Here is a 13350-nt window from a genome sequence, read left to right on the forward strand (position 1 = left end):
GAGATTATCAATAAATTAGAAGAACATAGGATAGTGTAGCTCTCAGACCTGTGGAGGAAAAAGGAATTTGTGACCAAAGAAGAACTAGAGATCATTATTGATCACAAAGTAGAAAATTTTGATTATATCAAATTAAAAAGCTTTTGTACAAACAAAACTAATGCAGACAAAATTAGAAGGGAAGAATAAACTGGGAAAACATTTTTAGTCAAAGGTTCTGATAAAAGCTTTACTTCCAAAATATATAAAGAACTGATTCTAATTTATAAGAAATTAAGCCATTCTCCAATTGATAAATGGTCAAAGAATATGAAGAAACAATTTTCAGATGATGAAATTGAAACTAGCCATTTCCAGCCATTTGAAAAGATGCTCCAAATCATTATTAATCAAAGAAATGCAAATTAAGACAACTCTGAGATACCACTACACATCTGTCAGATTGGCTAGAATGACAGGAAAAGATAATGCTGAATGTTGGAGGGGATGTGGGAAAACTGGGACATTGATACATTGTTGGTGGAATTGTGAATACATCCAGTCATTCTGGAGAGCAATTTGGAACTATGCTCAAAAAGTTACCAAACTGTGCATACCCTTTGATCTAGCAGTGGTACAACTGGGCTTATACCCAAAGAGATACTAAAGAAGGAAAAGGGACCTGTATGTGCAAAAATGTTTGTGGCAGCCCTCTTTGTAGTAGCTAGAAACTGGAAATTGAATGGATACCCATCTATTGGAGAATGGCTGAATAAATTGTGTTATATGAATGTTATGGAATATTATTGTTCGGTAAGAAATGACCAGCAGGATGATTTCAGAAAGGTCTGGAGAGACTTACATGAACAGATGCTGAGTGAAATGAGCAGGCCCAGGAGATCATTATATACTTCAACAACAACAACAACAACATGATGATCAATTCTGATGGACGTGGCTTTCTTCAACAATGAGATGAACCAAATCAGCTCCATTTGTTCAATAATGAAGAGAACCAGCTACATCCAGTGAAAGAACTCTGGGAAATTAGTGTGAACCACTACATAGCATTTCCAATTCCTCTGTTTTTGTCTGCTTGCATTTTTTATTTCCTTTTCAGGTTAATTTTACATTATTTCAAGTTTTCCTTGTGCAGCAAAATAATTGTATGGATATATATACATATATTGTATTTAATATATACTTTAACATATTTAACATGTATTGATCTACCTGCCATCTGGGGGGTAGAGTGGGGGAAAGAAGGGGAAAAGTTGGAACAGGGGTTTTGCAAGGGTCAAAGCTAAAAATTACCCATGCATATATCTTGTAAATAAAAATAAAAAGCTACAATAAAAAAACCTTAATGTATTAATTTAAAGGTTTTATATGTATCAGAATATTTACAGCAGCATCTTTTATAGTAGCAAAAAACTTGGAAACACAATAGAATTCCCAATATATGGGGGAATGGCTAAATAAAACAGACACAAATGCAATGAAATAGTATTGAATGATTAAAAAATGACAGCTAGATGGTTCAATGGATATAACACTGTGACTGGAGTCTGGAAGACTTCAAATTCAGCCTCAAACACTTACTAGTGACCGTGAACAAGTCACTTAAGTGGCTTAGTGGATAAAGCCCTGGGCTGGGAATCAAGAAAAATTAAGTTCAAATGTGGTCTTAGACACTTACTAGCTGTGTCACCCTGAGCAAGTCATTTAACCTCAATTTGTCTTAATCCACTGACCAAGGAAATGGAAAAGCAGTATCTCTGCCAAAAAAATACCATGGGTAGTATGGTCACAAAGGGTTGAATATAACTAAACAACACAACAAAGAAATAATGGATATGAATACAAAGAAGCATAGAAAAACTGTGATATAATAAACACAAACTGATGTAAGTTAAGCAAAAGCAGAAAAACAATATTCACGATTGAAAGAACAAAACAACAATGGAGAGCGAAGGTTATAAAATTATAATAACCAAGCTTGACCCTGAAGAAGAGATATGCATTTGCCTTTTTTTGCAGAGGTGGAAGATTTGGGTATGAAACACTACACATAATTTGAATTTGAACTTGGCTGCTGAGTTAAATAGCTTAATTTTTTAATCTCTCTTATTCTTCATTATAAGTAAGGGGCATCTAGAAGGAGTGGATGAAATAATATTGGAAAATAAAGGTAATATAAAAACAAAATTTACACAAATGGATCTGTGATTTCACTGCTTCCAAATTGCTTCCAATGATATAGATCATAATCATTTTATGCCCTCCTATCTTGGGGACACCTATCTATGACCTACTGAAAAAGGATCATTGGAAATCCTTCCTTGATTTCTCCCAAGAATGAGAGATTGTCTAGGAGAGCAATCTGATTGTTCACCTATCATTTCATGATCTTGCCATAAAACTAGTCCATCATCTCTTCCCATCATATAATTTCTTGATGATATAAATCACTCCTGTACTTCTTTGATAATTGATTCCTCATTGGCTATATGTTGCAACCAACTCATACCTGTTATGTGCCTGTCACTGCTTTTTTGCCTAAACTTAGTTTTTAGTTCTTTAGAGCAAGTGATATTCCATGTCTCCCTGTCATATAGCAACTCTGATAAAACATTAGCTCTGGAAAGATGGATCTTAGCTTTCATGAAAAACTTGAGGTCAAAAAAAGTACAATTTTCCAAAAGCAATCCAGCCCATTCTCCTGCTTGGGTCCAGTTTATTATCTTCTGAAGTCTGTCCCAGAGATATATAATACAGACACACTCATACCCATACCTTGCTAGATAAGCTATCTATATAATGTTCAAATTAGGACATAAACATTCTTCATTCACTTGTTTTTCCCTGTGCAAATGAATAGGTCAAACTTGTTTGGTTTCTTGCAAAAGGTTCTGCAAGTCCTGGGGCTTCATATGGTTATTAAAAGGAAATCTGAAAATAGGAGCTTCTGAAAAGTTCCACTATTCACTAATTATCCCTTTATAATCCAGACAATGTGCTGGATCTCCATCAGAATGACAAATATTTTTGGTAAACATACCTCCTTATTCTATGCTTATCTGATAGTTATTAATGACCAAGTATTTCTCTTGTTACATTTTCAAGAAATTTTAATCATGATGAATAGATGGAAGACATTGTGCTGCAAAAAGAGACTATTAAACAGTTTACTAAATCTATTTTTAAAGTCATTAACAAATGTCAAGAGCATTCAAGGAATAAAAGGAGAACTAAAAAACAAGGGAAAATTATAAAGACTGGAAATTTAAAATGTTTTTTCTCTATCAACGATAATGAAGTCATCTTAGCTAGACCCTAAAAAACAATACCCAAGAAATAAGGGAAATAGAAATGGCATTAAAGAGACTAAAGAGAGGGAAAGTAGCCAGTGAATGAAGCCAGTGAATGTGTGTGTGTGTGTGTGTGTGTGTGTGTGTGTGTGTACATTTACACAGTGGATTTGGGGGACAGGTGCTGAAGGCAATATAATTGCCCAGAGTTCCAAACCTGGTAAGCCTCTCTCTGAGGTAGAAATCAAACCCAGAACTTTCTGGTTTCAAATTCATAGATTTGGGAAAGATATTAAAGGCATGAAAAAAAAATCTTGGACAATATTAATACCTTATGGACTCTCTCTAAAAATAAAAAAGGTGACCAAGAGAAAATTAGTAACAATTAAGCTTTATGACTATTCTCTCATCTATACAAAATCTTTACGAGAATCACTTAAATACAAATCAAGGGAAAGTATTAAACAACAGGCAGACTTTCACAAGCACTATTAAAAAACAAATCCTAACTTTACCACCTCGCTATTAAATGAAATATAGAGACTACAAAATCTCATTGTACTTGTTGATTTAAAAACACAAGACACCAATTTAAAAATGAACATGATTTTTTAAAAAAAAGAGCGAACTAAAAGAATACTAACAATAACTCATCTTCAAAATTTTTTTTCCTTCCTTGTACCTCTCAAGCTCAGCTTCCAACTGTTCTTCAAAAAAAAGAAGCCACCAAACCTAGTCTTGCGAGATTTTTAATATGGAAACGAATACTGTGAAGTATACTAGAACTAGGAACTAAGATATAAAGTGTTTTACAAATACTACTTCATTTGACCCTCATAATATTGTATTTATTATTAAATACATTAAAATAATGTATTTATTATTATTACCATTTAACTAGTCAACAGAGGCTAAAAGCTTAAGTGACTTGCTCAGGACCAAACAGTTTAATATATCTGAATAAGTTTTCAAATAAATTTCTCAGATTTCAAGGTCTAGAACTTCATTATATCACCTCACTACTTTTTGTCAGAGCTCTGAAGTGATGAAACAAATCTGACCTAGCATAATATTCCACGTTTAGTTGGTATTAAAACATTTGTTAATGATAGTTAATGATAATCTTTTTTTAAAAAGAAAAGGCTATATATAATACTTCATCATTGCCTTGTCACCATATATACTCTTTCAGGCACCATTAAATACAAATGGGAGTGTAGAAACCTAGAACAGTATTGCTTCTTTGAAAACCATGGTTAAATCATTAATTAAGATATTAAACAGAAGTTTATATGGTGGTTGCTCACCTACTGTACATAGTACATTTTAACATTCTTGTCTCCCCCACACCTTTTTTTAAAGCAAAAGCAAAGACTCATCTACCATTAACTGCTGATTTGTTGATGGTAATTTTCAATCATTCTGGCTTGAACATTTGAGCTTGAGTTAGGTGTAGAAGACAGATTACCATCTTTATTGCTGTGGTGTGTTAGGCATTATATGCTCACAGAAGCTAGTTAATTGTTTCTGGTGAAAAGTATTCTTTGAGTTTCCATTTTCAATGTGTTTTGACTAAACATACAATAAACAATGAAGCTTCAAGCCCATAGTAGAGTGGGTTCAACAAATCAAGGAAAGCAGAAATGCTGAACTGGATAGAAACATATTGATACATTTATTTAACAGGAAGAAATCTGTTGTAACTGCTACAAACCAGAGATACTTGCTTAATTATTGCCGGGAGATGCTATGATTGCGCTGAATAAAAGCAGTCTTTTTTTTTTTTTAAACCTATACACAAACTAGTTAGGGGGTTCTCATCATTCCACCTGTCAGAAAAAGCAAAGGAAACGAATATAACTCAGTAAAGTCCAATGCCACCCAGATCTACCGTCTGCCCTTGGGGACTGGAATAATTTCTTGTCCCCATTTAGACTTTTTCCCATGGCTACCTTAACTATAGCTCCCTCCAGCTATACTGTGACTGAACAGCTTTATTGATTTTAAACTAGAGATGGCAGTCATATCTATTGCGCAGCACCCGAGTTCCTGTCTTGCTAGCAAAACCACTGGACTAGGAATTAAGTTATAAACCTATCTATTCTGCTCTATATGGATTTAGAGAGATGAAGACTCACTCAATATAAAAAATGTCCTACCTAGGCACCAGCTCCTGCATGAAATCAAGAAAAGTGAATGAAATGATCCTAAGTTTTAATTTCTTTCCATGCCTGAAAAGCACGAATCCCAATGTACCCAAAAGCTTAAGAGTGAACAATCGTCACATTTAGCTATCATCATTTCTGCTCCCTTTTCTTCAGAACCCAACCCCAGTTCCAGTCTTCCAAGAGAATTGTTTTCTTTTCATCCCTCAAATTTATATGGGTCAGCCTTTCCTTTAACTCGGTTACATTCCAATTAGCTTCTCACACCCCAAATCATCAAGTCCAGCTATAATGCAGATTCCTTCTTTTAACATCCCCAAAGAGAGGATCAAGTTCAAAAGGGTTTGCAATTAGAGAACACATCTATAAGACCTTTCTTCTCCTTCGTCTCTTCAAGCATAAATATCTGTCAGGAAGACCCACCCACTCCAAGGGAATACTGAAAGGAAGAGAGATATCGATTGCCTATTACCCACCTCCTTTTCATCCCTAGATTGTAAATACAATCTCCAATCGCTTCAAATACCCACATGTAGAAAATCATTTAATACAACTGCCTAGACCCATCTTTAGATTCAGGCCCCAAGCCCAGATCTATATATTCTCCCAGCGTGCAGAGAGAACACTTACTTAAGCAGCAGCTGATCATGTTCTGCCTTAAACTTGCCCAGTTCGATCTGCAACTTGGCTCTCTCGCAGGCCGTGTCGTCCAAAGCCCGGCGGGCATCCGCGAGCTCGGTCTCATACAGCGTCTTGAGTCCAGTGAGCTCGCGGTCGTGCTCAGTCACCTGCAGCTGCAGCACGCTTTTCTCGAGTTCTAGGCTCCGCACTTTGTCTATATAGACCGCCAACCGGTCATTAAGCTCTCGCAGTTCCTCCTTCTCCCGCAAGCGAGACAACCGAGTCGGGCTGAGCGGGGTTGAAGGCCCACTGGCCCGGCCTCCTGTTCTCTGCACCATTGGAGTGGTAGTCGCCATTACCCACAATGCGAGATGGTTTAATCTGCAGTGAACAGCGTTGCTAGAATAGAGAAGCGTAGTGTACCGGCTGTCTAGCCCTGAGGCAGTAAGACCGGGTAGAAGAGCGTAAAGCTAAAGAAAGAGGAGGAGGAAGCTACGAATGAGTGGGAGCAGAGAGAGACAGGGGAATTGGGGGAGGAGAGAGGAGCAGGAAAGACCAATAAGCATTCAATCGAAGCCTATCGTTGAACACGAGCAGCCACAACAAAAACGCCAGACCACTAAAGCCAAGAAACTCAAGGTTCAGGCATCAAGTCAGTTTGCAAAAACTAAATACAAAAGCAATCAATAGTGCACATGCAAGCCTCAGGCGTCAAAGCAAAGCATTTAGGGAAGAGTGAAAGGAAAAATGTTACAAAGGACTAGTTTAAAAAACAAAAACCACAAGGGTGGGGAAAGGAAGAGACTTGTTTACATATCATTAGTGATTTAAATGTTTCTTAAAAACTAGGAACAACAAATAAAGAAAAAAGAAAAGTGTTATTAAGGGCTGATTTAGGAATTCTCTGGCACTCACCGCCGCCTCCTCCGCCTCAGATCCGCTATACTTTGTGCCCCCTTAGGCAAAATGAACCCGGGGAAGTAAGATACAGGAGGAAAAGGGGGGGGGGGGGCGCCACCAGAAAAGACTGAAGATATGGGATGAAAGGGGGGCAGGGAAGAGAAGGGGAAGAAGACCTTTTTATTGGTTCAGAATCCCCTCCGTGGCGTGCCAAAGCTCCGCGTGACATTGAAAGAGCCAATACTAGCTCGAAACAGAACTGGCTCTTCAATCACCTGGTGCCAAGCAACTAAATTCAAAATACGACCCCCAGCTGCAGTTCCAGGATTTTCAGTTAGTCTAGGCCATAGGAGTAAGGAAAACCAAAAAGAGGAAATAGAATGAGAGGAAGGGGTGCCTGTTGGACTCCAGTCTCTCTCTGGCCCTCATTCATATGTTGCTCTGCGGTTTGGCCCCAGTAAACAGTAGTGCCCTGTCGAAGACAGTGTCCCCATTCTTTAGTAAGTATGTTCTGATTTAAATCCGGCTACTGGACCCAGATGACTCTGGAGAGCAAAGTAAGGCAGGTGACCTTCCACAGCCCTCCTTCACTTAGATCCATTTTACTTACATGTTATGACATCTCCTCCTTGTCATGGTCCTCTTCGAGAATGAAGGACAAATGACAATCCTATTCTTTAAGCTTGTCCCCATCCCTATTACTTCCAACTTAAATGTGTTACTACTACATAAGGATTACAGACAGGAAAAACTAGACCACTAAATCAAATGTGACATTAATCTCCACCAAAAAAGTGTGTTCTAGACCCAAATAGTAGGGGTGCTGTGGTGTGGAAAAAAATTATTCGTTGTATTTCTTTTGGCTTCTCTAAATAGGTTTATTTCATCATCACTTTCTTTTTATAACTTGGAAAAATAAATATTATTAAAATGTCTCATTCAATTGACATGTACCTACTACAATTATACACATTTACGTGATATCTAAATAAATACAATCTTTTATAAATTGATTCAAAGTGAAATGAATAGATGTAAAAGTGTACATGATGACCGCAGTAACATAAAGAAAAATATAACTTTCAAAACCTTCGAAATATCATAAATTCAATCACTGATGATAAATTTAGAAGACTGATAATGACATATTGGGGGAAAAGTGATAGGCTAGACATGCAAAATGATATTTTTTAATGTGGTTTGGTTTGCTTGACAACACAGTACTTTTGTAGATACATCAATTAGTACACAGTGATAAAGATACAAAAAAAAAAAAGAGCCTCAAAAAAGCATTTAAAATACATTGAAGAAAAAGTTCAACAGGGATCACAGTAGCAATCCTGTTGTTTCCTTATTCCATTTAATGCACATTTAAAAAAACGAATTACAGAAGTTCAAAGATTTCTTCTTTTTGTCCTTTCTATGTGGAATTGTTTGTGTTTGTTGAATGTTAGGATCATAAAACAAAATCATTAAGATGGTACAGTCAGAAATTGAGATTGTCACTTGGCTATCTGATGATTTATGATGGAAATCATTCATAGTGTTTCCAAAAAAAAATTTTCCATCACAATCATCTCCCTCAACATCTTTAACCATTCCCAATTGAAAGACATCTATCATTTTAACCAATCCGCTAGATATAAAATGATATCACAAAATTCTTTTAATTTGCATTTAATCAATAAGAATTTTATAAACTTTATATAAGTATTATATATATATACAGTTTTGATTTCTTCATTGAAAAGCTGTATGTCTTTTTACTATTTATCAACCAAGGAATAACTCATATTCTTATAAATCTGACAGTTCTTTATATATTTGAGAAATGAGTCTTTATCTAAGAGATGATCTATTAAGGTTTTCCCCTCAATTTTCTACTTTCTAATCTTGCTGAAATTGATTTTATTTGCACAAGAACTTTATCACTGAATATAATCAAAATTACCCATTTTACATATCAAATGCTCTATATCCCTTGTTTCTTCATATATTCTCCTATCCATGAGTCTAACAGTAATTTTATTTCATGTTCTAATTTTCTTGTAATTGCTCCTTTCATATGTAAGTGATATATGCATTTTTGACTCAAAATATTGGTCTATGCCTTCTTTCTGCCAGACAGCTTTCTAGATTTCCCAATAATTTTTACCAAACAATTAATTTTTATCCCCCAAACTTAAATCTTTACAACTGTCAAAGACAAGATTACCATAATCTTTTACTAATATGAATTGCATATGTCTATTTTGTTTCACTGAGCAACCTTTCTATTTCTTAATCAGTATCAGATAACTTTGATGTTTACTTCCCTATAACATAGGTTATGATCTGGCATTGCTAAATCTTCTTCCTTTACAATTTTTTCCACTAATTTCTTTGAAATTTTGACTTTTTGTTCTTTTAAGTGAATTTTATTATTACTTTTTCCAACTGTAAAATAATTTTTTTAGTAATTTAATTGGGATGGCATTGAATACATAGATTAGATAGATAAAACTGTCATTTTTATTATATTAGCTTTGTCTACCCATGAACAGTTAATATTTTTCCAATTATTAAAATATAACTATTTCTATAAAGATTATTTTACAATTATATATATGTAGTTCCTGGGTCTTTTTTGGCAGGTTATACTCTCAGATATTTTATACTGTCTACAATTATTTTAAACTATCAAAAATAATATTAAATATTGATGATACATAGTTTATCTTTTAAAATTAAATCTGTTTTAGCTTTAACTTTGTTAGAGATAATTGATTTCCCTGTTTGTTTGGGGTTTTTTGGGGGATGAAGCATAATACATTCTACTCTAGCCCTTTATTTAAACTGTGTGAATTTCTCATTTCAGATTTTTAATCCACCCTGCGATAGATTTCCATGTTATAGGTAAATTCATCACATTCACATTCAAAGTTATAATTACTAATTGTATATTTTCCCTCCATCCTATTTTGTCTCATTATCCTTGCCTTATATGCTCTAGCCTTGTCACTCATATAATTGCTTCTACCTACTATCTTGCTTGCCTTCCTATTACTTAAAATATATCCCTTTAAGTCCTCCCTTATCCCTTTATCCTCTTATTTTTTTATAATTTTAAAAGACCTGTATATAGTTCTACATGTATTATATTCTGTCTTTAACCCAGTTCTCATCAACTAAGGTTCAAACACTCCTAACCCTTGCCCAATTTTTGTATCACTTTTTTAAATACTTTATTTGTAAGAGATAATTGCTCCTTTTTACATCTCTTTAACCAGTTTTTTTTTTTTTTTTAGCATCAATCCATCTTACCCAGCTCAGTCCAAGCCTTTCTTTCAAACTATCCAAATAATGATGACAATCATTAAGAGTATTGATAACATTTTCACATATAAGAAATAAACAATGTGACCTTATTGAGTCCCTTACAATTGGTCTTTAATTTTTACCTTATATTTCTTCTGGATCTTGTATGCTGAATTTTCCATTGAGTCTGGTCTTTTTGCTACAAATACCTTATACGTTTTCAGTTTGTTAAATGTCCATTTTATTTTTTCATTTGAGACTATATTTCACTTTGCTGTGGTAAATTACTCTTGATTATAATCCCAACACTTTTCCTCTTCAAAAACTACTGTCCTTCAGTGTAGAAACTGTGAGGTCTTCTGTGATCCTGATTATTGCTCTAATGTACTTCAATTTTTTTTTTTCTTGCTTGAAATATTTTTTCCTAATCTGACAGCTTTGAAAGTTGACTGTGATATTCCTGTAGGTTTTCTTCCTAGAATTTCTTTCAGGTGATAATCAGTGTATTTTTTCCCCCCTATTTCTGCTATATTTTCTTGTTCTAGAACTTCAGGGCAATTTTCCTTCATAATCTGTTATAACATTGTATCAAGATTTTTTGGGGGGGGAGGGGATGGTGTTTGTAACTTTCAGGTTGTCCAACAGTTCTTACATTATCTCTCCTTGATCAATTGTTTCTTTAAAGAGATGTTTCACACTCTCTTATGTTTTTTCATCCTCTTATTTTATTATTTCTTTTCTTTTATAACATCATAGCTTCTTCTTGCCCGATTCTAGTTTTCAAAAAGTTATTTTCTTCTTTTTTATTTTTTAAAAGTATGTATTTATTTAAAATTTAATACAAAATAGAAAAAGAAAAAATCATTGTCATGTATAGAGCAGAACAATAAATTTCCATTTCGAGAAAATAGATATAATAATAAAGCACACTGTATTCAGAATCGTTCACCTTCCAAAGGATCTCTCCCTTATCCTGTCCCCATACTTTTTCCTTCCCTCTTTATCCCATTCCAATTAATCTCCACACCCCTTTATATCCTTGCCTTATCCTAATCTCTCTTTCTTTTATTTTTCTATAAATTTCAAAGAGTTTTATACCTTTATAGATATATTTGTATTGTTATTTTCTTAAATTTTTGGATCTCTTTTCCCAATTGGTTGAATTTCTTCTCATAATTTTCTTAATTTTCTTGGGTTGCTTTTTTTTTTCCCCCCTAATTTTCTCTCAATTTCTTATTTAACTTTTGAAGTTCTATTTGAGTTTTTCCAAGAACTCCTTTTGGGATTGTGACCATCTGATTTTTCTCTTTAAAAAAGGAGTAGCTTTTTTTTTTTTTAGCTTAGCTATCTTCCTCTGAATACAAACAGATCTTCTCTATCCCCCTAGTGGCCGTCTGTTGTTGGCTTTTTTCTCCTTTTTTGCACATTTTTATTTTTAGCAGCTTATTACTATAATCAAATACGAACCCAGGGTTGTGAGGAATAGTGCCTCAGGTCTTTCTTATTGCTATTTTTCTGAACTCTTGTCAAAGGGCCCCACCTTGGGCATTCCACTCCACCCAAAAGCTTTATAGATAAGGCCCCAGCCACACTGACCTGGAACAGAAACCAGCCAATAGCCAAAAAGGATCCCACCTGTCTGTTATTACACTAACTGGGCAAATGCTTACTCTGTCTCCTACAGCCACAATTTGGGAGTATCACATCAGCACAATTGGGTCTAGCTTCCTTGGACAGTGACAGTAGAAGGTCCTTCATTCTTCCCCTGCTGAGTTGTTCAACTCCCAACAAGGTCTATAAGATGAAATTTTCAGAGACAATTCTGCCTCTCCACTCAGATATTCCTGGGACTTGAAATTTCTTGATTACCTGGACTCTGGAGGCATTTGCACTTCACTTAGGCCAAACACCCATCCCTAAAAGTCAAGTCTTTGTTGCAGTCGGAGCAAGTTGAGGAGGAATACTGTTTTACCCAGATTTATTTATTTATTTTGTTCTATATTCACTTTGATAGGATGTTCTGTCTTTTTTTTTTGGATGGGGAAACCTGTAGAACCTGAAGTTTTCTGACTTACTTCTCTGTTCTTCCACAATTCTCTATAGGATGGGTTTCTTGAAACAGGAAGTTCCCAGAAACCATTTAAAATTATTTAATTAGTGTAGAAGAAAAAAATCAGTAAGTCTATGTTTGAGGTACAAGTTTTTCAGGAGTAGTATTAAGTTACCCAAATTTTGAGCATCTCTAATTAAAGAGAAATACAAAAAGGGACAGCAATCCTTTCTGCCTTTGAAAATATTTCATAAACCATTTTAAAACTGTAATTTATGGTATTTTCAAAGACAAAATTCCACAGTAAGATGAAATGGTCAGATGAAAGTTGTTGACAGTTTTGATTTATCAAACTGAACACTACTCATTTCAAATGCTATTTTCTCCTGGAAAAAAATTTCTTAAAAAACCAATCAGGCCAAGGGTATACATAGGTAATAACTTTTAATTAGAATAAAATATTCCTAATCATTCCTCAGTTGATAAAAGGTCAAAGGATATGAACAGACAATTTTCAAATAAAGGAACTAGCCATATTAAAAAAGCTCTAAGTAACTGTTCATTAGAAAAATGGAAATTAAGACAACTCTTACTTACCATCTCATATCTCTTAAGATTGGCTAAGGTGACAGGAAAAGATAATAATAAATGCTGGAGGAGATGTGGGAAAACTAGAACCTCTAATGTATTGTTAGCTGAGTCTAGAACTGATCTAATCATTCTAAAGAGCAATTTTGAACTATGCCCCCGGGCCAAAAATGTGTCTGGCCTTTGATCCAGCAGTGTCTCTACTGGGTCTGTGTCCCAATGAGATAATAAAAAAGAGAAAATCCATATGTGCAAAAATATTTGTAGCAGCTCTTTTTGTAGTGGCAAGAAACTAGAAATTAAATGGATGCCCATCAGTTGGAGAATGACTAAGTTATAATATATGAAGTTATGGAATATTATATAGAACACAAAGGTTTTACAAAAATGAATGTTGGAAAATATTGGAAAAAAAAAGTTTCCTCTTTAAATCTGGCAA

The 13350-nt window shown here is 34.6% G+C and overlaps 1 protein-coding gene across 3 annotated transcripts in view; it reads right to left on the reverse strand.

The window, feature by feature from the left end:
* Positions 1 to 7109, reverse strand: part of LMNB1 (lamin B1) — a 74455-nt gene extending 67346 nt beyond the window's left edge. The window contains exons 1-2 of one of the 3 annotated variants that reach the window (XM_003759501.4): positions 6992 to 7100; positions 6086 to 6475 (exon numbers count right to left, since the gene is read on the reverse strand). In XM_003759501.4, coding sequence (XP_003759549.1) covers positions 6086 to 6432 — 347 coding nt within the window. In that variant the 5' untranslated portion in view covers positions 6433 to 6475; positions 6992 to 7100. Of the gene's footprint in view, positions 1 to 6085 lie in introns of all 3 variants that reach the window. The other 2 variants (XM_031968545.1, XR_004234184.1) reach the window with 2 other exon arrangements.
* Positions 7110 to 13350: the final 6241 nt, after the last annotated feature.

The sequence above is a fragment of the Sarcophilus harrisii genome, chromosome 1 (assembly GCF_902635505.1).
Source record: "Sarcophilus harrisii chromosome 1, mSarHar1.11, whole genome shotgun sequence".
NCBI classification, from domain to species: domain Eukaryota; kingdom Metazoa; phylum Chordata; class Mammalia; order Dasyuromorphia; family Dasyuridae; genus Sarcophilus; species Sarcophilus harrisii.